The following is a 27,129-nucleotide window of genomic DNA, read 5'->3' as shown; positions in this document are numbered from 1 at the left end:
GAGAATGACAATAAGCCAACAACAAGAGTAGAGGCAAGAAATGGAGAGAGGCCCAGTCCACATGAGTCCTGGGTTAAGCTTTATCTGAAGTCTTTTATATATAAAAGACAGTAAATTCCTTTTTCCGAGTAGGCCGATTTAAGTTGGATTTCTATTTCTTTGGAATCAAGAGTCCTGATGATTCAGAGGAAAGAAGGACTTATATAACATGAACAAAGACAGAAAGCTGGGAACTAAGAACCAGAGGGTAGTGGACAGTATCCTTAGCACCTGGCTCTGGGAAGTGCCACCTCTGTGACCATCCCCACAGTCATAAAGGAGAAATCCCCTGTACCTGGGCTTTCTTAAACGACCATGTTCCTGCCTCAAGGTGGCTAATGCCTGTAATCGCAGCTACTGGGGAGGCTGAGGTGGGAGGATCACTTGACCCCGGGAGCTGGAGGCTGGAGTGAGCCATGATGGGGCTACTGCACTCCAGCCTGGGCAACAGAGCAAGAAGAAGACCCTGTCTCTGAAACAAAACCAACCAACCAAACAAAAAGACCCTACTGCCCTGGTCACATCTGAGCTATCACAATTTCTTCCTCAGAAAATTGAAATTGAGACGAACAGTTTAATGTCAGTCAAGGCTAGTCTCCTGAAGGGGAAAAGAGGTAACACCTTGGGAACCATAGCATGGCTGTTTACTGCTTGTGGACTGAGCAGAAGAGAAAGCAAGACAGTATCATCACTTTATAAATGAGGAAAACTGACGGTCAGAAAGATTATGTAGCTTGCCTAAGGTTGCACATTTGGTGTGATTTTACAGAACTAGAATCCAGCTTTTTGAATTCAAGGGTGGGGCAGGAAACAGCTAGGTCGGTGGCCTAAGAACTCTGGACGGGTGAGATTTGGGGCAGACAGCAGGGGTAGTCACTCTACAAGAGTCACGCCAAGTGCAAGCACTCAGAGACATCTCCCAACACTCAAAACAGCAAAGAAGTTCTGGTGCTTTAAGTGTTCCTCGCTCGGCTCAGAGAGCGAGCCACGACTCAAGACAGCACCTGCGGGGAATTTGTTTTACCTAAGCCTGCTGCACTTCCACAGCCATTGACTCCCGGAAACTACAATTCCCATTATGCACCACATCATCGCGGACTAAACCGGTATAAACTACAAGCCCCAGAATGCCTTGGGAGAGAGGCAAGAGCACGGAGGAGCGGAGGGGCGTGGCCACGTCGACCGCGCGGGACCGTTAAATTTGAAACTTGGCGGCTAGGGGTGTGGGCTTGAGGTGGCTGGTTTGTAAGAGAGTCGAGTGCGTGCCTTGGTCGCTTCTGTAGCTCCGAGGGCAGGTTGCGGAAGAAAGCCCAGGCGGTCTGTGGCCCAGAGGAAAGGCCTGCAGCAGGACGAGGACCTGAGCCAGGAATGCAGGATGGCGGCGGTGAAGAAGGAAGGGGGTACTCTGAGGTAGATACGGGAGAAGAGCTGCTGGGGGCTGGGCCTGAGGGGACACGAAGGTGCCTGGTAGGTAATAGAAGGCTCCGCTCGGAGCAGTCGAGGGGGAGATCGGCACGGTCAGAACAGGCCCCGCCGGAGCCTCCTTCCTTTTGGAGTCGAATGCCAGAGGTGGAGGTGAAAACGCAGTGGACCGAGGGCACGTGCGAATCCTGCCGCATCCAGCTTCAAAGCGAAGAAGGCTGCGGGACCCCAGCGGAACAAAGAGTTTGGAAGTTGTAATGTGGTCTGTTTGTAACTCAGCTCAGCCACCTGCTAGTTGTTTGACCTTGGGCAAATCGTATGTATGGAAAATGCTGATGTTAATGCTGCCTTACGTGGTTCTGGGGGAATTCAAAGTATTTGTTATGTAACTGCTTCCAAATAAGCGCTCAACAAATGGCAGGTGCTATGCCAATAGCACAGAGATCTAAAAAGCCTTTAGCTAATATCATAGAGATCTAAATTATGCCAATAACATAGAGATCTAAAAAGCCTTTCTCTGCATGTTTGTGGCTTTTCCTTGTATTAAAAAAACTATATTGCAGTTCTAGATTGGAAATCTGTATGTGTTTTCACTATGGCGCCCACAATACCTAGATAAGTGCTATGTCATGGGCTCTTTCATTCATGTAACAAGTATTTTTTTGGCTAAGCTCTGAATGCAGCAAATATACAGACACAAAAATCTCAACCCTCATGAAGCTTAAGTTCTGGGATGGGATGAAGGTGGGGGAGTCAGACAACAAAGACAAACTGTTAGGTGGAGATGGTGGTCAGTACTAAAAAAAATAAAGCAAGTGGGGGTAGGGAATATTGGAGGTGGGAATTGTTGCAATTTTAGCATGAACACTGGAGCCTCACTGAGATGTCATTTTGGTCAAGACTTGAAGGAATCTCAAAAGCTAGAGGTTCTATATCTGAGGGGAGTACAAAGGCTGAGCGTGAGAGCTGGGAGAGGGAGTTGCACCTGGCATGTCCAAGGCCATTGTCACTGGAGCAGAATTAACTAGAAGAGTAAAAGGATATTATGTAAAAATGGTGAAGATGCAGATTATAAGGACTTAGCTTTTACTCTAGTTGTAATCAAAAGTCATTGGAAGGTTTTGAGCAAAGGAAAGACATAATCTGACTTGGGTTTAAATGGGGTCACTTTGGCTGTAGTGTTGAATACACTAGAGGCAGCAAAGGATGGAAGCAAGGGACACCAGTTAAGAGGTTATTGAAATAATTCGGCCTGAAATAATTCAGCTCAAAAGTGAGTTGAGCCAGGTGGAAAACAGTGGAGATGATGAGAAATGGTTGATTTCTGTATATATTTTGAAGGTAGAACCAGTAGGACTTGCTGACTGACTGAGGGGTATGAGAAGGGCATCAAAGTTGGCACTAAGATTGTTGGCTTTGGCAACTGAAGAATGGGATTGCCATTTATTTGAGAAAGAGGAAGACTGTGGGAGGAGCAGGTCTGGGAGGAAGTGGGGGCAGTCTTAGCTCAATTTGGGATATTTAACTGAGATAGCGTAATCACTATTTTTAAGAGCAAGAGAAGAAAGTTTAGATGAATTCAACAAACATTCAGGGCATAATAGTGTTATATCTTATATTAGATCGTGGGCATACAAAAATAAATGGCATAGCCCTTACCTTTACAGAGTTCACACAATATAGAGCAGGTCCTGGTATAACGTCGTTTCGTTATAATGTTGATGAGAAAAAAAATCAATTCATTGCCGGGCTGCTGTGTATGTGGAGTTTGCATGTTTTCCGCATGTCTGCATGGGTTTCCTTAGGTACTCCAGTTTCCTTCCACATCCCAAAGATGTGCCTGTTAACTGGCGTGTCTAAATGATCCCAGTCTGAATGGATGTGAATGTGATTGCTCCCTGTGATGGATGGTGTCCTGTCCAGGGTTGGTTCCTGTCTGAGTTGCTGAGATGGGCTCTGGCCACCCTCAACCCCGAACTAGAATAAGTGAGTTGGAAAACGAATAAAGGAATGAATACAAATTACTGTAAAATAAAAATCTGTAAAGGCTGGGAGCAGTGGCTCACACCTGTAATCCCAGCACTTCGGGAGGCTGAAGCAACAGTATTGCTTGAGCTCAGCGGTTCAAGACCAGCCTGGGCAACATAGTAAGACCTGTCTCTATTTAAAAAGTTTATATAAAGTGTGTATGATAATCATACAAATGCATGACAATAAACAATGCCTTATGAAAGTGCCCAGCATGCCCACTATAATGTTACTGTTTGTTTTTTAACTTTGTGGTGGTAGGAGGTACTTCTTGAAATTTTCACTCTCAAACATTTATTCCTTGAGTTAACCCACCAACACTATGACTGCAGTCACTCACTGATTCACCAAAAATTGAGTAAATGATTATTTTTTGTTTTCATTAATTGTTCTTAAGTGTATGGATAGCTCACATTTATTTCAATGTTTAATATTAAAAGTGTTTGTTTCGAGTCTTTATTCAGAAGTTTGGTGATGTTTTTGTGACCAGAAATATGCCATAGGAACTTAACTCTTGTTTATGTCGATCAGCCTGTGGTAAAATTGGTTTTGTTACATGTCATTTTGATTAAAGTCATAGTTTCCAAGAAACTGTCTCTAACGAGTTTTCAGCGCTCATCTAGACTGAAGTCCCATATAACTTTCACTCTATTTCAAAGATTAGTGCCAATGTGTCTCTCTTTTTAAGTCCAGAGGTAATGTCTCTTAGAAGTAGTCTTCTATCTAACCATTGCAGGGCTCTGAATTGCAGAATACGTAATGGTAATTACCTCCAAAACATTTCGGGGATTTTCTCAGTAGGCTTGATAGAATTGGGTGTGAGGATGCAGGGAATTGTGACTAGTAAACTGTGTTTGTTTGCTTCTGCTTTTGGCTACCTATATGTACAAACTTCAGTTTTGAGTCATCATTGAAACATGGGACATTAGTCTCACCCACACTTTGCTAATTTTAATGGTTTTTTTTGAGACAGCATCTTGCTCTGTTGCCCAGGCTGCAGTGCAGTGGTGTGATCATGGCTCACTGCAGCTTTGACCTCCTGAACCTAAGCAATGCTCCCACTTCAGTCTTCTAAGTAGCCACAACCACAGGTGTGTACCACCACGCCTGGCTAATTTTTCACCTTTTGCAGAGATGGGGGTCTTCCTATGTTGCCCAGGGTGGTGCTGAACTCCTGAGCTCAAGCACTCCTCCTGCCTCAGCCTCCCAAAGTGGTAGGATTACAGGCATGAGCTACCACATCTGGCACTAATTTTAAATTAAACTAGATGATGCATTCAGTGGTAGATATAAAATTACTTGTTGCCTTTTTGTCTACTTTGCCAAATTTATAACACTTTTGTTCCCTTCTTTTCTTTCTGCCTTAAGCCCTATTCATTTTTCTTTTCTTTTCTTTTCTTTTTTTTTTTAAAGAAAGAGGCGGGGTCTTGCTATGTTGCCCAGGCTGGTATCAAACTCCTGGCTCAAGAAGTCCTCCCACTTCAGCCTCACAAAGTGGTGGGATTACAGGTGTGAGCCACTGCACATGGCCATGCCCTATTCTTATAGTACTGTCTACAATATCCTTGCTAAGTTGTCTTCCATCAGGCAATACTGTAGCCATAAACTTGAAAAACAGCTAACAAAGAAACTTAGGCATATAATAATAATAATAATTCTGTGTCAGTCCACTATATTCAACCCAAGACCATGAATAATCACCTATTGGAAGACATTTACAATAATCTAGTGCTATAATAGTCAATGTTGGTATGAGATTTACATTTGTTTCCTTCTTCACAGTGAAGCCATGTCCCTGGAGGGAGATGAATGGGAACTGAGTAAAGAAAATGTACAACCTTTAAGGCAAGGGCGGATCATGTCCACACTTCAGGGAGCACTAGCACAAGAATCTGCCTGTAACAATACTCTTCAGCAGCAGAAACGGTGTGTAGAATGGCTGAGTCTCAACCTGTCATCATTCATCCCAAATGTTGTAGATAACATGGGTGTGGATCCATGAGGGATGGCATAATGAGTACTTTTCAAAAATTGGTAGTATGAGAATCTGTTCTCTACCTGCTTTTGTATCACATGACAGCTATCTGAAGATGTCCTCAGGTATAATTAAGAAGAAGGGCTATAGGATTTCATTTCACTGTGGTGCAGCCAAACTCTTTTTATCAAGAGAAATACATTTTATACAGGGGACAGTGATAAGCATAGTAAAACAAGTATTACATTGCAATGCTTCCCAAAAGTATTATGTTAGGAAGTTATTTTTGAGAGTATGACAAACAAAGAAGTGGTCTCCAAAGACTTGTAAACCTCAGAACAATTGAATTTATACCAGAAAGTTCTCAATAATGATTTAACAAACTGGATAAATAAAAGCTGAAAAATACTCTTATGTTATTCAAATGGACCTGTGGATCTTGTTCTCCTTTAACTAATACATGTTTTGATAAATACGCTTTTTTAAAAAAAAGGTAAATCAGAATATCAGTTTCTACCTTCAATCTCTGACAAAAAGAAATACTGCCATTACAGGCAAAATATCATAATTTGGGATTATAATGTAATGACTATTCTTATTCATCTCTTTGGATTTTTTTTTTTTTTTTTTTAAATATGACAGGGTCTCCCTCTATCACCCAGGTTGGAGTACAGTGGCCTGATCTCAGCTCACTGCAACCTCTGCCTCCCGGTTTCAAGTGATTCTCCCACCTCAGCCTCCCAAATAGCTGGGATTACAGGCGTGCGCCGCCACACTGGGGTAATTTTTGTATTTTTAGTAGAGATGGGTCCTTGCCATGTTGGCTGTGCTGGTCTTGAACTCCTGAGCTCAAGTGATCCGCCCACCTTGGCATCCCAAAGTGGTGGGATTACAGGTGTGAGCTACCGCACCCAGCCTCATTCATCATATTTTTAAATTTTACATGCATCAGTAGATTGCTCTTTTTATTGAATAGGATTTCATTTATTTATTCACCAATTGATGAATATTTAGATTCTTCCAGTTTTGTGCTTTATGAATAATATTGCTGTGGACATTCTTGAACAAGGCTTTTTGTAGACATAATTTTCTCTCTCTTTTTTTTTTTTAAGAGACGGAGTCTCGCCCTTTCGGCCAGGCTGGAGTGCAGTGGCACGATCTTGGCTCACTGGAAGCTCTGCCTCCTGGGTTCACGCCAATCTCCTGCCTCAGCCTCCTGAGTAGCTGGGACTACAGGTGCCTGCCACCACGCCCAGCTAATTTTTTCTATTTTTTAGTAGAGACAGGGTTTCACCATGTTAGCCAGGATGGTCTCGATCTCCTGACGTTGTGATCCACCCACCTCAGCCTCCCAAAGTGCTGGGATTACAGGTGTGAGCCACCGCGCCTGGCAGTAGACATAATTTTCATTTCCCTTGGAATGGAACTGTTGGCCCATAGAATAGATGTATGTTTAACTGTTGAAGAAACTGGTTTACCAAAGAGGTTGTAACATTTTACATTTCTACCAGCAACTCATGAGAGTTCATTTGTACCAAATCCACTCCAGTATTTGGCGTTGTCGGTCTTTTTCATTTTAGCCGTTCTAGTTTTGTGGAGTTGTGTCTCATTACTTTGCATTTCCCTGGTGACCAATAATGGTGAACGTTTTTTCACATGCTTTTTGGCCTTTTGTATATCTTCTTTTGTGGTGTATCTGTTTCGATATTTTGCCCAGTTTTCAAATTGTGTTGTAGGGGTTCTTTATTTACTTTTCCCTGGAGTATAGATTCAAGTTTCCCTGATTCAAGTTTCAGGAGCATAGATTCAAGATTCCCTGAATCTATGCTCCCCAGTAGGGGTACTTTATGTAGTCTCTATACTAGTCTTTTATCAAATACATGTGTTGCAAATTTTTTTTCCCTCATCCATGGCTGTTTATTTTCTGGGTGTTTTTTTTTTTTAAACTGCTAAGTTTTAAATTTTGATGAAGTTCAATTAATTAGTGTTTTTGTTTTATGGTTAGTACTTTTTGTGTCCTCTTCAGGAGACTTTTGCCTACCCCAAAGTCACAAAGATACTGTCTTATGTTTTCTTTTACTAGCTTCATTATTTTAGCTTTTTTTTTTTTTTTTTGAGACGGAGTTTTGCTCTTGTTGCCCAGGCTGGAGCGCAATCTCGGCTCACTGCAACCTCTGCCTCCTGGGTTCAAGTGATTCTCCTGCCTCAGCCTCCCGAATAGCTGGGATTACAGGTGCGCACCACCATGCCTGGCTAATTTTTTATATTTTTAGTAGAGACGGGGTTTCACCATGGCCAGGCTGGTCTTGAACTTCTGACCTCAGGTGATCCGCCCGCCTCGGCCTCCCAGAGTGCTGGGATTACAGGCATGAGCCACTGGGCCCAGCCAAGCATTATTTTAGCTTTTATGTTTAGGTGTATGATTTTTCTTAAATTTATCCTTGTATATGGTGTGGGGTTGGAGTAAACAAGTTTTTTTCCTCCCATATGGGTTATCTTTCTAGTTGTTCTGCCTCCATTTGCTAGATTTTTTTTTTCCTTTCCTCATTGAATGCCTTGGGGCCCTTTTCAAAAATCATTTGACCACATATGTGTGGGTTATTTCTGGACTCTATATTCTGTTCCATTGATCAAATTGTCTATCTTTTCACCAATAAAATACACTGTCTTGATTAGTTTTACATAGCAAGTCCAGCAGAGTGAGTTCTACAGCTTTTGTTCTTTTCAAAATTGCTTTAGTTATTCTTGGTCCTTTGCAAACAAATTTTGAAATCATCTTGTCAATTTCTAGAAAAGAGCCTACTGAAAAAGAAAAAAAAAAGGCTGGACATGGTGGCTCAAGCCTGTAATCCCAGCACTTTAGGAGGCCTAGGCGGGCAGATCACCTGAGGTGAGGAGTTTGAGACCAGCCTGACCAACATGGAGAAACCCTGTCTCAACTAAAAATACAAAATTAGCCGGGCGTGGTGGCGCATGCCTGTAATCTCAGCTACTCGGGAGGCTGAGGCAGGAGAATCACTTGAACCTAGGAGGTGGAGGTTGCAGTGAGCAGAGATTGCGCCATTGCACTCTAGCCTGGGCAGCAAGAGCGAAATTCCATCTCAAAAAAAAAGAAAAAGAAAAAAGAGCCTGCTGGGATTTTGATTACATTGGTTTGAATCTATAGATCAATTGGTAGGATTGCTGATTTTTATCAGTAGTGCCTTAGATTTTATCGTTTCACCATTTCTGCAGATAATCTCATTATTTCACACTTTAATTGCCATATTAGCCTCATAACTGTGGTCCCTTCTTCCAATGCCTGGCTATCCTTATAAAGTTGCTTGATTAATCTTTCTGAAATCTTATATTTAAGATGCCCTCCAATTAAAGAACCAATAGTGGCTGGAGTAGATGGAATCCAAAGTCTTTAAATTTACATTTAAAGCATGTGCTTCTTACTTCTCCAGGGGCCTCCATTTGTTCTCGGTACTAACTTTATTTTATAGCTTAGGGTCCACTCACCTTCCTTTGGAAAAGCTCTTCCACCTTCGTAATTTTATTCAATATTAGTTTCCCTCTGTCTTGAAAAAACTTTTTCTTTCAAATTCCCTGGTTCTTTCAGAGTCTCACCTTCTGAGGCTACTTCTGTGATACCTCCTTTTGACTTCTTAAAGCCTTTACTATCCATTCTTGGCTATTGTAATTTAGTATCCTGCTTTGTATTACTAGTTCATTTTTCATTTGTGTACTTTGTTTTTCTTATTAGAGTATAAGTTCCCATGTGTCAGGGACTAATTTATTATTTTTAGATCAAACATAACTGCTTATCCAATTTTTATTAATCATTTATCCAAATTCTGGCTTATTACCTAATTTTTCCCCTCTATTCTAACTGGTCAGTCTTAATTTGGTCTTAGCCCTCTGCCTTTTCCAGCTTTTTATAGTCATATTTTACCCTTTTTTTGAGGTGTTCTCCAAATTATTTATGGTATTATTCTTCTCTGACCAATGTTACCCATGGAAGTTTTTTTTGAACTTTAAAATTCTTATTTATATATTTGTTCATGTGTGTAACCCTTTACATTTAAGACTAGTCAACCTAATAAGAAAGTACTATTATTATCCCCATTTTACAAATGAGGAAACTGAAAACAGGGTTTAAGTAGCTTGTCCATGTTACTCAGCTTGTGATTGGTGGAGCTGAATTTGAATCTAGGTTGTCTTGTTCCAGAGTTCTTAACTGCTGTGTAATATTAATACTGTTTTTCTGTATGTTGTCTTGAAATTTGTTTCTCTAATTTCTATATATTTCTCTCTCTTCTTATGTTAAGTAGAATCTTAATTATTTCTATTCTTTTTTTTTTTTTTTTTTTTTTTTGAGACGGAGTCTCGCTCTGTTGCCCAGGCTGGAGTGCAGTGCTGCAATCTCTGCTCACTACAGCCTCTACTTCCAGGTTCAAGTGCTCCTCCCACCTCAGCCTCCCGAGTAGCTGGGATTACAGGTGCTTGGCACCACACCCAGCTAATTTTTTTGTTTTTAGTAGAGATGGGGTTTCACCATGTTGCCCAGACTGGTCTCAAACTCCTGACCTCAAGTGATCCACCCCACTTGGCCTCCCAAAGTGTTGGGATTACAGGCATCAGCCGCTACACCTGGCCTTTTTCTATTCTTTAACAAACTCATAAACTCTAGTGCAATAATTTAGATCAATATTACCTACTTATTACATGAATAAAAATGGAAGTGATACTTGTTCATTGGCTGTTGTCACTATTGCATATGCTAACTTTTTCTGTTTAAATTTCAGGGCATTTGAATATGAAATTCGATTTTACACTGGAAATGACCCTCTGGATGTTTGGGATAGGTGGGTCTTTTTATTTCACAAGGACAATAGAAACATTAACAGATAAATCCTTATGGCCATGTTTCTCAAATTGGGGCATATGGAGTGTGTGTCAGAGTAGACAGTGGTGTCCTGGGGGCACAGAGATCCAGAATAATCATAATATATCTTCCTGAGGTGTTTAAGATTCAAGAAATTTCGAGTTGATGATGTATGACTTTGAACTACACCCTTCTATCCCTATCCTCAGTTTTCCCCAGAAGCATGTGCTGGAGATACTTTGGAGAAGTTTGAGGGATACAGGGCTTAGGGTATGTCATTGAGGACCTCAAAAGAAACATACTTTACTTCTGCTAAAATCCAGAATGGGTCTTGGAGCAAGAACAAAAGTACATGTTCAATTTAAAATGTGTTCTTATCTTTTTCTTCCCATTTAGGTATATCAGCTGGACAGAGCAGAACTATCCTCAAGGTGGGAAGGAGAGTAATATGTCAACGTTATTAGAAAGAGCTGTAGAAGCACTACAAGGAGAAAAACAATATTATAGTGATCCTCGATTTCTCAATCTCTGGCTTAAATTAGTAAGTCTTTCTCAAGTGCCATCTGAGTTTTAAATATTAAACTAAGAGATTTTCTCTAGAGGTATCTGGTATACCAAAAAAAAGTAAAACAGCCATTTTGAACCATTTAGTAGATTGGAAACATTTAATAAATATGCAATACTTCTTAAATTGGTTCTACTTCAAGGTGGACTTAAATATAGTATAATAAGGTATTTTCGCCCTTTTAAGATTGATCGCAAAGTCTGTAGATCTCTCAATGAGTATGGATTAATAATTTATTTTATGTTTTGAAACAAGGTCTCACTCTGTCACGCAGGCTGGAGTGCAGTGGCTCCATCATGGCTCATTGCAGTCTAAACCTCCTGGGCTCAAGCAATCCTCTCGCCTCAGCCTCCTGAGTAGCTGGGACTACAGGTGCTGTGCCATTACATCTGGCTAAGTTTTTAATTTTTAATAGAGATGACGTCTCTCTCTGTTGCCCAGGCTGGTCTTGAATTCCTGAACTCAAGCCATCCTCCCACCTTGGCCTCCCAAAGTGCTGGGATTATAGGCATGAGCCAACACCCCTAGTCCGGATTACTTACTTATTTATTCTAAACATAACTGGGTGCAGTGGTTCATGTCTGTAGTCCCAACACTTTGGGAGGCTGAGGTGGGCTGATCGCTTCAGCCCAGGAGTTCAAGACTAGTCAGGGCAAAATTGGTGAAACCCCATCTCTACAAAAGGTACAGAAATTAACCAGGTGTGGTGGCACAGCACCTGTAGTCCCAGCTACTCAGGAGGCTGAGGTGGAAGGGTCGCTTGAGCCCGGGAAGTCCAGACTACAGTGAGCCGAGGTTGCACCACTGTACACCAGCCCAAGTGACAGAGCAAGATCCTGTCTCAAAAAAACAAAAACCAAAACAGAAAAACATAATTGGGCCATTCAGCTGTACTGGAGGAGGAGGTGCAGGAGCTAACATTTGGCAGCAGTGTGGTTGTTTCGGGAAAAACTTCCCTCTGTGATTCTGATATCCCTTTCACCCCTTTATGAAAGTCATCAACATAAAGAAGTAATATTTTAGTTTTTTATTGGTCTTTGGACTTTTTTCACCTAGTATATTGCTACTGCCAAAAATGTCTGCCTCAGCTGGGCATGGTGGCTCATGCCTGTAATCCCAGCACTACTTTGTACTGTCTCACTTGACACGTAGGAAAAACATATTTTTTATTTTAAAAAGCTCACCGTTTCTTAGACATTAATATTACTGCTTTTTTTTTTTTTTTTTTTTTGAGACGGAGTCTCTCTCTGTTGCCCAGGCTGGAGTGCAGAGGCACAATCGCGGCTCACTGCAAGCTCCGCCTCCCGGGTTCACGCCATTCTCCTGCCTCAGCCTCTCCGAGTATCTGGGACTACAGGCGCCCGCCACCACGCCCGGCTAATTTCTTTTTGTATTTTTAGTAGTGACGAGGTTTCACCATGGTCTCGATCTCCTGACCTTGTGATCCGCCCGCCTCGGCCTCCCAAAGTGCTGGGATTACAAGCGTGAGCCACCATGCCCGGCCTAATATTACTGCTTTTATTCTAAAATAAATTTTAAAAAATAAACAATAATATTTGGAATTATTTACAACCACTACAATATGATGAAATATTGAATTTAAAACTGAAAAGATTTCTTACTAAAATAAATCTCTTGACATTAAAACTGATAAGATTTCTTACTAAAATAAAGTAATAAATTTCTTACTAAAATAAAGTAATAAAGTAAGAAATAAATTTCTTACTAAAATAAAGTAATAAAGTAAGAAATAAATTTCTTACTAAAGTAAGTCTTGAGGAGGACTGATTTTAAACTTCCAATACAGTTGACCCCTGAACAACACAGGGCATAGGTGTGCCCACCCCTCACCCAGTTGAAAGTCTGCATATAACTTTTGGCCCCCAAAATTATTAATAGCCTACTGTTGACCAGACGCCTTACCAATAACATAAAGTTGATGAACACATAGTTTGTATGCTATATGTATTATATCTTTTTTTTTTTACAACAATGTTAGCTAGAGAAAAGAAAATGTTATTAAGAAAATTATAAGGAAGAGAACGTATATTTAATAGTCATTAAGTGGATCATTATAAAGATCTTCATCCTCGTTGTCTTCACATCGAGTAGGCTGAGGAGGAAGAAAACGGGTTCGTCTTGCTGTCTCATGGGTGGCAGAGATGGAAGAAAATCTGTGTATTTGTGAACCTATGCAGTTCAGACCTGTGTTGTTCAAGGGTCAACTGTAGTTACAAGTATAGAAAATTAGGTAAATCCTGAAGGCATAAGGTATCTTGATTTCCTCAGGACATTCGACAAATATTTTTACATCCTTAGTGAAAAGTTGGAGAAATTACCTTATGGATATTAGTTACAGAAACTTATAATGAAGAATGGCACCCAAAGAATGCTAAACAGATTTGTTAGCCTGGAGTCTGTGGACTCTGGTGGTGTAACAATGGATTTTGTCCTTCATTTGTCACTAGCCTAAATAATATCTTTACATGTAATTTATTAAAAGTGTATCATCTGAGGTTAGGAGTTCGAGACCAGCCTGGCCAGCATGGTGAAACCTCATCTCTACTAAAAATACAAAAAATACAAAAATTAGCCACACGTGGTGGTGCACACATGTAATCCCAGTTACTCGGGAGGCTGAGGCAGGAGAATTGCTTGAACCCAGGAGACAGAGGTTGCATGAACTGAGATCATGCCACTACACTCCAGCCTGGGCGACAGAGCGAGACTCAGTCTCAGAAAAAAAAGATAAAAAAAAAAAAAAAAAAAGATTGGACTAGCTGCACCTCTAAAGTGACTTTTAATCCCAGGATTCTATGATTATATTTAATTGGAGTTGTTAAAAGTAACAATTAATTAGAATAATTTATCTGTTTATTTTTGATAACCTGGTGCTTATACTGAAGAAGAATAATATCATGAAGTAAAAAGCATAATCTAGATCAGTGCTACTGAAAGAAGGGTTTGCATACTGTTTGAGATAAGTACAAAAATTGAAAGTGAGCTTTTAGAAACTTTGGTAACAATTTGATATTGCCGGGACATCCAAGCACATCATCATTCTTCGAGTAACTTCTGTTTCTATTGTACTTTATATCAGTCCATAATGGAACACACACATACACACAATAAAACTGGCCCCTTCGCCACAGATTATTTGAGAAGCACTGGTGTAGACAACCATCAAATTCAAATGATCAGCACTAGAATGATCAGCAATAATCTGAACTTTGTATGTGGCTAACGAGGTACATATTAAACTATTGCTTTTTCTTTGTGGGTCTGGTCAAGAGGAGTAACAGATGAATTCTTCACGCTACTTTCTTTTGCTTTGCAGAAGGATTTCTCCAGTCAGTTATTTTATGTAACTCCTACAGTCTAGCTAAGGAAAAAATTGTTTCTGGAAAACATCTGGTATTTTTATTTAAAGGTATAAAATTATTTTAGTTTGGCAATTTAAGGGTTACCAAAAAAAAAAGGTTTATTTAACTTTTAGATCTATTAATCTAACCATATAGTACTTTTATTTATGTTATTTCTTAAGTGATCTTATTCAGCACTCTGAATAACCTGATCTTTACTGGCTGTCCCATGCACAAGAACACCAGAACCATTCAGAAAGCTCTCAAAGTAGTGAACTCAATGTTAAGCTATATTTATGTAGTGACAGATATCAAAGACTGGATCTTATGCTGGTAGCACATTCAGAGTTATAACTTTTCTTGAAACACCATCACGTATGAGAAAACATCACTAATTTAAATAAGCAAGAAAAATCCACTTACTGAATTACTGCAAAATTAAACTATAAAATACTAATTATTTTTGTTAAAGATATAAATAAAACATTTCATTTATTTAGCATTTGTTGTACTAGACCATGATTAAGGGCTGGCATATAATAGCAATGTCTTCTGAGTTTGTAGAGCTTAGTTTATCTGAAAGACAAATGTGAAGCCATTAACTGTAACTGTAACAAAGAGAAAATTACGAGTTCTATAGGAACGCATACAAGAAGGACTTAACCTGGGCTAGACAATTAGGAACAGATAAATAGGAGACATTTGGTAAAGTAACAAATGGTAGCTTCTCTACTAGTAAAAGAACTCCTAACTAGAACATTGAAATGCTATTTTTGGCCGGACGCAGTGGCTCACTCCTGTAATCCCAGCACTTTGGGAGGCCGAGGTGGGTGGATCACGAGGTCAAGAGATGGAGACCATCCTAGCCAATATGGCGAAACCTCGTCTCTACTAAAAATACAAAAATTGGCCAGCCGTGGTGGCAGGTGCCTGTAGTCCCAGCTACTCGGGAGGCTGAGGCAGGAGAATCACTTGAACCTGGGAGGCGGAAGTTGCAGTGAGGCGAGATTGCGCCGCTGCACTCCAGCCTGGGCAACAGAGCGAGACTCCGTCTCAAAAAAAAGAAAAAAGAAAAAAATGCTATTTTTATGTGAATTTAGGAATTGTTTTTAATAGCTTCTAATGCTGATTAGAGTCTGGTGGAATGAATATTTTTGCGAATTATTAAATTTTAGCATTAACAATTTTTACAACCTTCTCAGAAAGCAATTTGTTACCTTTTAACATAGTTCTAGGAATTTCTCTTAAGGGAATAATGTAAAATGTGAAAGGTTGTATGCATGAAGTTATTTTTTATAGAATTATTTATAATTGGGCAAAATTAGAAGTTGTTTAACTATCCAGAAGTAGATGAACAATTAAATTATGGAAGCTCTATTAGATGAAACATGATGCATTCATTTAAAAATAATAGTGAAAAGAATTCGAGGTTGCAGTGAACTATGATTGCATCACTGCAGTCTAGCCTGGGCAACAGAGCAAGACCTTGTCTCTAGAAATAAAAAAAAATAAAAAATAATGGTTAAGTGTAAGCAGCAGCATGGAAAAGTGAATGATGCAGTATTATAGTGGAATAAAAGCAAATTTTATTATGATCAAAACTTTATAAGATAATATATATCCTTTTATCCTGAAGGGAAAAAAGACAAAAAATTTATCAAAATGTTTGTGGTGTGAGGTTTTTAGTGATATTTTCCTCCCTCTTGCTAATAGAATTATCTACATTGTATATGGTCTGATAATGTCTCCTCTAAAACACAGATTTGACTATGTCATTCCTTTGCTTATCGCTCACCCACCCTAACACATATAACAATTACTATTAGGCAGATTCAGAATTGATTAGCTTGATATTCAAGACCTATCACAGCCTTTTTCTCCAGACTATTATCTTGCCTGGACCCCTACATAACTTTTAATTTTCTGTATCTTTGCTTATGCTATTTTCTCTGGCTGAAATACCCTTCCCTTCCCATTTTCCACCTGATGAAAGTCCATTTCTCCTTCAGGGCTAAGCTCAAATGTTAACCCCTTCCTCCCCCTTTTTTTTTCTTTTCTTTAGAGACAGGTTCTCATTCTGTCACCCAGGCTAGAATGCAGTGGCACCATCATAGTTCACTGCAGCCTCAAACTCTTGGGCTCAAGTGATTCTCCTGCCCCAGCCTCCTGGGTAGCTAGGACTACAGGCGCCTTCCACCATGCCCAGCTAAATTTTTAAATTTTGTTGTAGAGACAGGGTCTTGTTATGTTGCCCAGGCTTGTCTCAAACTCCTAACCTCAAGAGATCCTCCTACTCCTACCTCGGCCTCCCAAAGTGCTGTCACTGCAGGCATAAGTGACTGCACCTGGCTTATTACTCCTTCTTGAAGCCTTTACTCTCCAACTCTTCTTACAAATCACTCAATTTTGTCTCTTTTTTAGGTCCTCCCAGTATGGTCCTTATCACATTGTAATAATAGATTTTTTTTCAATACAGGAATTGCATGTAGTATCTCCAGTGATTGTTTGGCAACTAATAGGCATTCAATACGTGAGTAGAAATTGGTTAACTGTTAACACTTCTGTTACAGGGGCGTTTATGCAATGAGCCTTTGGATATGTACAGTTACTTGCACAACCAAGGGATTGGTGTTTCACTTGCTCAGTTCTATATCTCATGGGCAGAAGAATATGAAGCTAGAGAAAACTTTAGGAAAGCAGATGCGATATTTCAGGAAGGGATTCAACAGAAGGCTGAACCACTAGAAAGACTACAGTCCCAGCACCGGTAAACTTTCTTTGGAGCTTGTCTTAACTCTAAAAATAATAGAAATAAATTATCTGTTTTTTGCATCTGAATAAAGTGCTTTCTGGTGGATTGGCATGTTACGTTTACTTAGTTACTATTCAATTTTTTTAAAGATATATTTTAAAAATTTATCGTAGAGTAAAATCTACTCTTTGGTATATAGTACTATGAGTAAAAAAACTTGTGATCATCATCATTACCAAGATACAGAATAATTTCACACCCCCTAAAAGAATTCCCTTTGTAATTAGTACCTATGCTGAACCCAAACCCCTGGCAAACACTGATTTATTCTCCAGCCTATGGTTTTGCCTTTTCCAGAGTGCCATATAAATGGAATCGCATAATATATAGCCTTTTGAGTCTGGCCTGTTTGATTTAGCATAATGCATTTGAGTTGTAAAAGTTCTTTATAGATTGTAAATATAAGCCTTTGTCAGATATGTGATTTGAAAATATTTTCTCTCAGCTTAAGCCTGTTCTGTTCATTTTCTTAACTGTCTTTTTTAGAACAGAAGTTTTTAATTTTAAAGATGTCTAATTTACAAGCTTTTCTTGTATGGATCGTGCTTTTGATGTTGTGTCTGAGAATTTTTTGTCTAGCCAAAGGTTGTTACAGAGATTTTCATCTTCAGGTTTTATAATTTCACTTTTTACATTTAGATCTCTGATCCATTTTGAGTTAATTTTTATAGAGGATAGTGGTTAAGGTTCTTTTTTAGCATATTAGTGTTCATTTGTTCCAATGCCAATTGTTGAAAAGACTAACCTTTCTCCATTGAATTGCCTTTATACCTTGATTTTAAAAAAATCAGTTGATCATATTTATGTAGGTTTATTGCTATTCTATTTTTTCTACTGATGTATGTGTCTATCCATTAATGTTTACCATGCTATCTAGATTACTGTACCTTTTATAGTAAGTCTAGAAATCAGATAAAATGAGTACTCTTTGTTCTTATATTTAACTCTGTAGTTCATTTGACTTTCTATATAAGTTTTAGAATCAGCTTTCTGGGATTTTGATTAGGATTATACAGGAATATGGTATAATTCTCCATTTATTTAGGCTTTGCTTTTTTCTTTTTTTAAGTAAACTTTGGCAGATTTTTGTCTTTCAAGGAATTGATCCATTCATCCAAGTTAATGAGTTTGTGGGCATAGAGTTGTTCATAATATTCCCTTATTATGCTTTTAATGTCTGTAGGTTATGTAGTGATTCTCCCTCTTTCTCCTGATACTGGTAATTTGTGTCTTCTCAGTCTGGCTAGGATATCAATTTTACTGATTGTTTTAGAAAACCAGCTTTTGGGTTCATTTCATTGATTTTTTTTTTTCTCAATGATTTTTCTGTTCTTAATTTTATTTCTGCACTTTATTTCTTCCCGCTTGCTTTGGATATAACTTGCTCTTCTTTTTGTAGTTTAAGGTGAAAGCCTAGATCACTGATTCTAGACCTTTCTCTTTTTCTAATATAAGCATTTAATGCTCTAAATTCCCTTCTAAGCACTGCTTTAGTTGTATCCCACAAGTTGTGATATACTGTATTTTCATTTTAATTTAGTTCAAAATATTTTCTAACTTACCCTGTGTCTTCCTTTTGACTCATGAGTTACTTAGAAGTGTATTACTTCAGTTAGGAAGTGTTTTTGTTAGGAAGTGTTTTTGGATTTTTCAGATATCTCTGTTATTGATATCTAGTTTAATTCCATAGTGGTCAGAGAACATAAGGTATATGGTTTCAAGTCTTAAATTTGTTAAGGTTTGTTTTATCACTCAGATTATGGTTTATCTTGGTGAATGTTTCATGTACACTTGAAAAATATGTGTATTCTGTTTTTTAGAGTGTAATATTCTGTAAATATAATTTAAGGCAAGTTGACTGGTAGTCTGTTCTGGTCTTCTGTATCATTGATGACTTTTCTGTCTACTTGTTATATCAATTACTAAGAAGGGTTTTGAAGCCTCTTTGTGATTTTGTCTATTTCTTTTAGTCCCATCAGTTTTGCCTAATATATTTTGAAGTTCTTTTAGATGCATAAACATTTAGAATTGACCCCTGTATCATTATATAATGTCTCCCTTTATCCCTGATAATACTTCTTATTCAGAAGTCTACCTGGTCTGATATTAGTACAGCTATTCCAGCTTCCTTTTTGTTTGCATGGTACATCTTTTCCCTTTCTTTACTTTTTAAAAACCACATTAAAAAAAAAAAAACCACTCTTAGAGTTGTATAATCATCATTACAATCTAATTTTAGAACATTTTTAACACCCTAAAATGAACCCCATGCCCATTAGCAGTCACTCCCCATTCCTACTTACCTCACTCCTAGACAACCAGTACTCTGCTTTTTGTCCCTATGGATTTGCTTATTCTGGACATTTCAGTTAAATGGAATCCTACAATACATGGTCTTTTGTGATTGGCTTCTTTCACTTAACATACTATTTCCTTTTTTTTTTTTTCCAGGGAGGGGAGGGTGGAACAGGGATTTTCAGCATACTATTTTCAAGGTTCATCATAAATGAACATAGTTGTGACATATATCAGTACTTTATTCCTGTTTATTGCCGAATGATATTCCATCATATGAATATTATTTATCCATTCATCAGTTAGTGAACATTTAGGTTGTTTGCACCTTTTGGCTATTACAAAATAATACTGTTATGAATATTTGTGTAACAGGTTTTTGTGTCATTTTCTTTTTACCTTTTTGTTAAGCTAGTCAAATTTAGCAGTGGAGGGTTATATACCAACTTTAGTGACACTTATGTTAATTAGCTTCTTTAACTTTTAACCTATGTCTTTATATTTTTTAAGTGGGTTTCTTATACACAGCAAATAGTTGGGTCTTGTTTTTTCCGTGAACTCTAACAATATCTTTTTTGTTATGTTGAGACCATTTAATAGAATTTTTTTTTTTTTTTTTTTTTGAGACGGAGTCTTTCTCTGTCCCCCAGGCTGTAGTGCAGTGGCGCGATCTCGGCTCACCGCAACCTCCACCTCCTGGGTTCATGCCATTCTCCTGCCTCAGCCTCCCGAGTAGCTGGGAATACAGGCGCCCGCCAACACGCCCGGCTATTTTTTTGTGTTTTTAGTAGAGACGGGGTTTCACCGTGTTAGCCAGGATGGTCTCGATCTCCTGACCTCGTGATCCGCCCGCCTCAGCCTCCCAAAGTGCTGGGATTACAGGCTTGAGCCACCGCGCCCGGCTTAGAATTTTTAATATTGTTGGGTTTAGGTCTACTATTTTATTATTTGTTCCATGCCTTTTGTTCCTCTTCGGCCTCTTTCATACCTTCTTTTGGATTATCTGAGTGTTTTTTAGTATTTCATTTTAATTTGTGTTATTGACTTTTTGCCTGTTACAACTTTTTAAGTGGTTGCTATAAGGTATATAATATACCTAAACTTTCACATTCTACTTAGAGGTAATGTTTTACCATTTAAAGTAAAATACAGAAGCTTTATAACCATAAAGGTTCCTTTATACTCCCTACCCTTTTGGTATACTTGCCATGTGTATTACATCTATATGCATTGAAAACCCCACCAGACAATATTTTATTTTGCTTTCAAAAGCCATATATATATATCTATCTTAAATAACTTAGGAAAATAGTCTCTTGTGTTTACCCTTTTTTGTTGTTATTGTTCTTTCTTCATTCCTGAAGCTCCAGGTTCCCTTCTAGTATCATTTCCCTTCAGTCTGAAGAACTTCTTTTAGCCATTTTCTTTTAGACCAGGTCTATCGTCAATTAATTCTCCTAGTTTTTCTTCATCTGAGAATGTCTTCATTTCATCTTCTTTCCTGAAAAATATTTTTACTGGATATAGAATTCTGGGTCAATGTTTCGTTTCTTTTCTTTCTTTTTTTTTTTGAGATGGAGTCTCGCTCTGTCACCCAGGCTGGAGTGCAATGGATGGCACAATTTCAGCTCACTGCAACCTCCACCTCCCAGACTCAAGTGATTCTCTTGCCTCAGCCTCCCGAGTAGCTGAGTAGCTGGGACTATAGGCATGCACCACCACACCCGGCTAATTTTTGTATTTTTAGAAGAGATGGGGTTTCATCACATTTGCCAGGCTGGTCTCAAACTCCTGACCTCAAATGATCTGCCCACCTTGGCCTCCCAAAGTGCTGGGATTACAGGCATGAGCCACTGTGCCCAGCCAACATTTCTTTTCTTTCACCACTTTAATGATGTTATCCCACTGTCTTCTGGCCTCCGTGGTTTCTTTTTTCTTTTTCTTTTTTTTTTGAGATGGAGTCTCGCTCTGTCGTCCAGGCTAGAATGCAGTGGCGCAATCTCGGCTCACTGCAAGCTCTGCCTCCTGGGATCACGCCATTCTCCTGCCTCAGCCTCCCAAGTAGCTGGGACTACAGGTGCCTGCCACCACGCCTGGCTAATTTTTATATTTTTAGTAGAGACAGGGTTTCACCGTGTTAGCCAGGATGGTCTCAGTCTTCTGATCTCGTGATCTGCCTGCCTCGGCCTCCCAAAGTGCTGGGATTACAGGCATGAGCCACTGCACCCGGCCCTCCATGGTTTCTAATAAGAAATCTGTAGTCATTTAGTAGTTCCTGACCTATACATAATGTGTTGATTTTCCTCTTGCCTTGTCCAAGATTTTTTCTTGTTTAGCTTTGGTTTTCAGAAGTTTGATTGTGATGTGTCTAGATGTGATTTTCTTTTTTTTTTTTTGGAGACAGAGTCTAGCTGTGTTGCCCAGGCTGGAGTGCAGTGGCATGATCTCAGCTCACAGCAACCTCCACCTCCCGGGTTCAAGCGATTCTCCTGCCTCAGCCTCCTGAGTAGCTGGGATTACAGGCATGCGCCACCATACCCAGCTGATTTTCTAATTTTAGTAGAGATGGGGTTTCTCCATGTTGGTCAGGCTGGTCTCGAACTCCTGATCTCAGGTGATCCGCCTGCCTCAGCCTCCCAAAGTTCTGGGATTACAGGCATGAGCCACCAGGCCTGGCCTAGATGTGATTTTCTTTACATTTAATCTGTGGTTCACTGGGCCTTTTGAATTTGTAAATGCATACCTTTCACAAAATTTGACAAGTTTTCAGCCATTATTTTTAAAATGATTTTTTATACCTATATTTCTTTCTCTCTCTGAGACTTGAGTTGCACAAATTTTAGACCATTTCCCCCGACTCTGCTACCAATAATCTGTCCAAGTTAAACCTTTTGATATCATTCTATAGGTCCCTGAAGCTCTGTTTAACCATTTTTCTTTTTGTTTTTCAGATTGGCCCATTTTTATCGCTCTGTCTTCAGGTTCACTTATTCTTTTCTCTTCCATCTCCATCCTGCTGTTGAAACCATTCAACATAAATTTTTTATTTCAGATACTGTATTTTTCAATTCTAAAATTTCTGTTTCATTCTTTTTTATAATTTCTGTTTCTCTATTGAGAATTTCTGTCTTTCCATTCATTTCAAATGTTTTTACCTTTATCTCATGGAACATAGTTATATTAGATACTTTAAAATCTCCAGGCTGGGCACAGTGGCTCACACCTGTAATCCCAACATACTGGGAGGCCGAGGTGGGCGAATTTCTTGATGTCAGGAATTTGAGACCAGCCTGGCCAATATGGTGAAACCCTTTCTCTACTAAAAATACAAAAATTAGCTGCGCGTGGTTGTGGGTGCCTGTAATCTCAGCCACTCGGGAGGCTGAAGCAGGAGAATCGCTTGAACCCGGGAGGCAGAGATTGTAGTGAGCCGAGATTGCACCACTGTACTCCAGCTTGGGTGACAGAATGAGACTCCGTCTCAAAAAAACAAAATAAAATCTCCATCTGAAAACCATACCATCTGGGTCATTTTATGTTTGCATTTGCTTATTGTTTTTTCCTTTGAAAGTTGGTCACATTTTTCTAGTTCTTTGTGTGTCAAGTAATTCTTGTACCCTGGACATTTATCCTGACCCTATGTTATAAGACTCTGATCCTGTTGGCCAATATTCTCTGGAGAATATCTATGTTTTTTGTCTTAGTAGACAACCACACTTCAGATATTACAAGTTCTTTGTCATCTTGTGTGGCTGTTGGTTCCACTGTCAGTTCAGTTTTCAAGACCTTTGCTATGTTGCTTTGGGTCTGTCCCATGCACGTCCTGCTTAAGGGTTAATCTGGGGCTTGGGCAGTGGTTTATATCATAGTTCAGTTCTCAAAGCCTTTTCTGTGCTGCTTGGAATCTACTCTGTGCATGCATAGCTCAAGAGGGAACCTAAGATGTGTGCCAATTCACATACAGAATTAGGAGATGCTCTTTTTTTTTTTTTTTTTTTTTGAGACGGAGTCTCGCTCTGTCGCCCAGGCTGGAGTGCAGTGGCACAATCTCGGCTCACTGCAAGCTCCGCCTCCCGGGTTCACGCCATTCTCCTGCCTCAGCCTCTCCGAGTAGCTGGGACTACAGGCGCCCGCCACCACGCCCGGCTAATTTTTTTTGTATTTTTAGTAGAGACTGGGTTTCACTGTGGTCTCGATCTCCTGACCTCATGATCCGCCCGCCTCGGCCTCTCAAAGTGCTGGGATTACAAGCGTGAGCCACCGCGCCCGGCCAGGAGATCCTCTTGTTCAGCTCATTCCTTTGCAGTTCTCCTCCCATATTCTTTGGCCTTCAGAGTACTCTTTTCCCAGTCCTCGGGCCAGAAAGATGGGGTTTCTCTAGGAGTTTTACATTCACATACCACCACTGCAACAGTTTAAAACCACAAGAGAAAATAGAAGAATAAAAAAACAGGAAACAATCCTGCGTGGGTTGTTTCTTCAAGTTTTGACCCCTCTCCACTGTCTGCATGCTTTTGTTGACTTTTCAGAGCCCTCAGTTAGTTGCTTTTTTTGTATATTGTCTACAGTTTTTAATTCCTATCAGTGAGGGAGAGAGAGAGAAAAGGTATAGTGGGCATACTCCATCTTGGCCAACACCTGCAATTTATTCTGGGTTTTTGGGGTTTTTTTTTACCCTTATGATAATACTTTTTAAAGCTAGTTAAATGAAGCAGTGGTAGGAATGGAGAATCTTCTGATAATACTTAAAACTGTGGCAGCAGCATAGGAAGTTTACTTTTCAAACTTCTGCCAGCTTTGCTAAAGTACAATGTCATGTCATATGCAACTTCATTTCATATAGGTCAGGAGAAACTGTATATGTGTGTGTGCGTGCATGCGTGTAGAAAAAGAGACACACAGTGATAAAATAGATGTGGCACAGTGTTAATTGGTGGATCAAGTTTTCTAATAAAAAGTTAGTGGGGAAACTCTAATCTTAATAATTTCTGTGATCTTAGTCTTAATAACCCTAACCTGATCCTCAGATCAACTTAATGGTGATTTTCAGAATAATTTAAATTGGTCAAACTTGGGCATTTAAAGGGAGAGTTAAGTAATTCTAGCCAAAACTTTTCATGATCTTAAGGTGACTCTCTTTACTTCCGAGAGAATAAACATGTTCTTTGGGATATTTCTGCGTTCTTCCCCCAGCCTGTTCTTCTAATTTGTTTACTTTAACAAATTGGAAATTTTGAGTCTGGTAAAGTAGTGGTCACCTCACTAAAAGTTGTGCATTCTGCTACTTTAGACAATTCCAAGCTCGAGTGTCTCGACAAACTCTGTTGGCACTTGAGAAAGAAGAAGAGGAGGAAGTTTTTGAGTCTTCTGTACCACAACGAAGCACACTAGCTGAACTAAAGAGCAAAGGGAAAAAGACAGCAAGAGCTCCAATCATCCGTATAGGAGGTGCTCTCAAGGGTAAGTTTGTTAAACGTTATTTCGGAAAACTTAGTTTCTAGTGGTAAAACCATGTAAGTGGTAAAATCATGTAAGAAGATAATACATAAATATACCTGTGGACACTGTTCTAGTTTGCTGAATACTGAGTAGCACAAAGAAGGAAGTCAAAGGAGAGCTAATATTACAGTGTGCAGTAAAATCAGAATGCATCAGTAATTTTGTGTCTTAATTAAGAAAGACCTAACATTTAGGAAGCATCAAGATTTTCTGAGTTTGCATTGTTAGTTGAAAGAAGATATGTAGTAACATAGCAGGTGTTGTTAAAGTGAAGCTTACGTATACCAAAGCCTCAGCGAATGATACTAATATGGTTAAGAACCCTGCCTTCAGAGCCCTTTGGGACCAGAAATTAGACTCTCTGTATACCCAAAGATCAGCAATAATTTTTTTTTAATTAACACGGACTTTTTTTTTTTAAGAGATAGGTTCTCGCTCTGTTGCCTGAAACGTGGCGGTGCAATCATAGCTCACCGCAGCTTCAAAATCCTAGGCTCAAGCAGTCCTCTTGCCTCAGCCTCCCAAGTAGCTAGGATTATAGGTGTGAGCCACTACATCTGGACAACACTGACTATTTTTTAGAGCAGTTTTAGGTTCATAGCAAAATTGAGCAGAAGGTACGGAGAATAATAAGCTTTTATTTACTAAATTTATAGCAGTTAGACATGTAAACCAGACTTTTAATCTCTTATTTCTTTCCTGGTATCAATTTATCAATAATCAGAATGTTGCTTGGTGGTTCTAGAATTAGGATATAGGGAGTGTTTGGTCCCAAAGGCTGTTTCATCCAGATCGTGATGAAGCTTGGTTAACCAGCCCCACAACAGAGAAAACCCCTAATAAATGGGTTAATTTTGTATTCTCTGGTTCCAGTATATCTCTGCTGATTTCCACTGAGAGAAAATTTAAAACTGAAGAATAAAACTTAGGTTAGTTTCTGATAAAACTAGATAATGTTATAATGATGACTGAAGGAAGATGCAGAATGTCTTTTTTGCAAATCTGTGAATAAAAGATGTGGGGTGACTGGAGGAGGGAAAAGAAGGCAGAATATAAGTCACAAAGGATGGATAAAACGATTCTATTTTTGATTTATTTTTTAAAGATTTTTTTTAAAATTTCTTTTTTTTTTTTCTGTTGTAGTGGAAATACTCTCCTTGAGTTGAGGAAGAATAGGTATACTTTATCTGGCATCTAAGTTAATAATGAAACATTTTACATGAGGTTTTAATATTTTTGCTCCTAGCTCCAAGCCAGAACAGAGGACTCCAAAATCCATTTCCTCAACAGATGCAAAGTAATAGTAGAATTACTGTTTTTGATGAAAATGCTGATGAGGCTTCTACAGCAGAGTTGTCTAAGCCTACAGTCCAGCCATGGATAGCACCCCCCGTGCCCAGGGCCAAAGAGAATGAGCTGCAAGCAGGCCCTTGGAACACAGGCAGGTCCTTGGAACACAGGGTAAGGACTCCTAGATCCAGTGCTTTGCTGACACAACAAAGACTTCACATTTAGAGTAGAGAAGTATTTTTACCATCTCTTTTAATTCCTCTTGAATATTTAGCCATGGTCTATATATGCTGTCTGAGAACATAAAAACTATGGTAATTTTAGTTTTCTTCTTCATCTCCAGCCTCGTGGCAATACAGCTTCACTGATAGCTGTACCCGCTGTGCTTCCCAGTTTTACTCCATATGTGGAAGAGACTGCACAACAGCCAGTTATGTGAGTGTGGTTTTTGGATATTTTGAAGTGGGAATTATTAAGGGTGGGCAATGGCGCCTATTCTACTTCCCAAAGGCAGTTTCTTCTTTATGAAGATGAAAGTAACCAGGCCAGGCACAGTAGCTCACACCTGTAATCCCAGCACAGGCTGAGGCAGGAGGATCCTTGAGCCTAGGTGTTCAAGACCAGCCTGGGCAGCCTAGTGAGACCCTGTCTCTATTTATTAACAAAAAAAGTAACCAGACAAAGTTTTGTATATCCTTTATGTTTGTATTCCTTTGAGTATTTTAGGGTTAAAAGACCATTTGTTAATATTTTATTAAGGAATAAACATTAATTAGGTTTATATTTTCATTACTGAACATTGCTTTAGGAAAATCAGTGGTGGCTATTCTGAAAGATGGATTGAACATAGATAAATAAGCTATTGGAATAGTTCAGGCAAGGATATTAAGGGGCGGTATTTGGGCAGGGTAGTGGTAATGAAAGGAGAAGGGAGCATGGATGGGAGAGGCTTCAGCAATAAAGTTAGAAGAT

At 39.2% G+C, this 27,129-nt stretch overlaps 1 protein-coding gene across 2 annotated transcripts in view; it reads left to right on the top strand.

Annotated features, from left to right (window-relative positions):
- The first annotated feature begins 1,026 nt into the window (after positions 1–1,026).
- The window catches only part of BUB1B (BUB1 mitotic checkpoint serine/threonine kinase B), a 61,063-nt gene continuing 34,960 nt past the window's right edge, over positions 1,027–27,129 (top strand). For both annotated transcript variants that reach the window (XM_032174455.2, XM_058427716.1), the window contains exons 1-8: positions 1,027–1,449; positions 5,272–5,415; positions 10,255–10,314; positions 10,731–10,875; positions 16,832–17,028; positions 24,659–24,828; positions 26,114–26,328; positions 26,501–26,592. In XM_032174455.2, coding sequence (XP_032030346.1) covers positions 1,415–1,449; positions 5,272–5,415; positions 10,255–10,314; positions 10,731–10,875; positions 16,832–17,028; positions 24,659–24,828; positions 26,114–26,328; positions 26,501–26,592 — 1,058 coding nt within the window. In that variant the 5' untranslated portion in view covers positions 1,027–1,414. The remainder of the gene's footprint in view (positions 1,450–5,271; positions 5,416–10,254; positions 10,315–10,730; positions 10,876–16,831; positions 17,029–24,658; positions 24,829–26,113; positions 26,329–26,500; positions 26,593–27,129) is intronic.

Source organism: Hylobates moloch, unplaced genomic scaffold, assembly GCF_009828535.3.
Source record: "Hylobates moloch isolate HMO894 unplaced genomic scaffold, HMol_V3 SCAFFOLD_14, whole genome shotgun sequence".
Lineage (NCBI taxonomy): Eukaryota > Metazoa > Chordata > Mammalia > Primates > Hylobatidae > Hylobates > Hylobates moloch.
The sequence above is the reverse complement of the archived record's forward strand: the minus strand, read 5'-3'. Positions and strand labels throughout refer to the sequence as shown.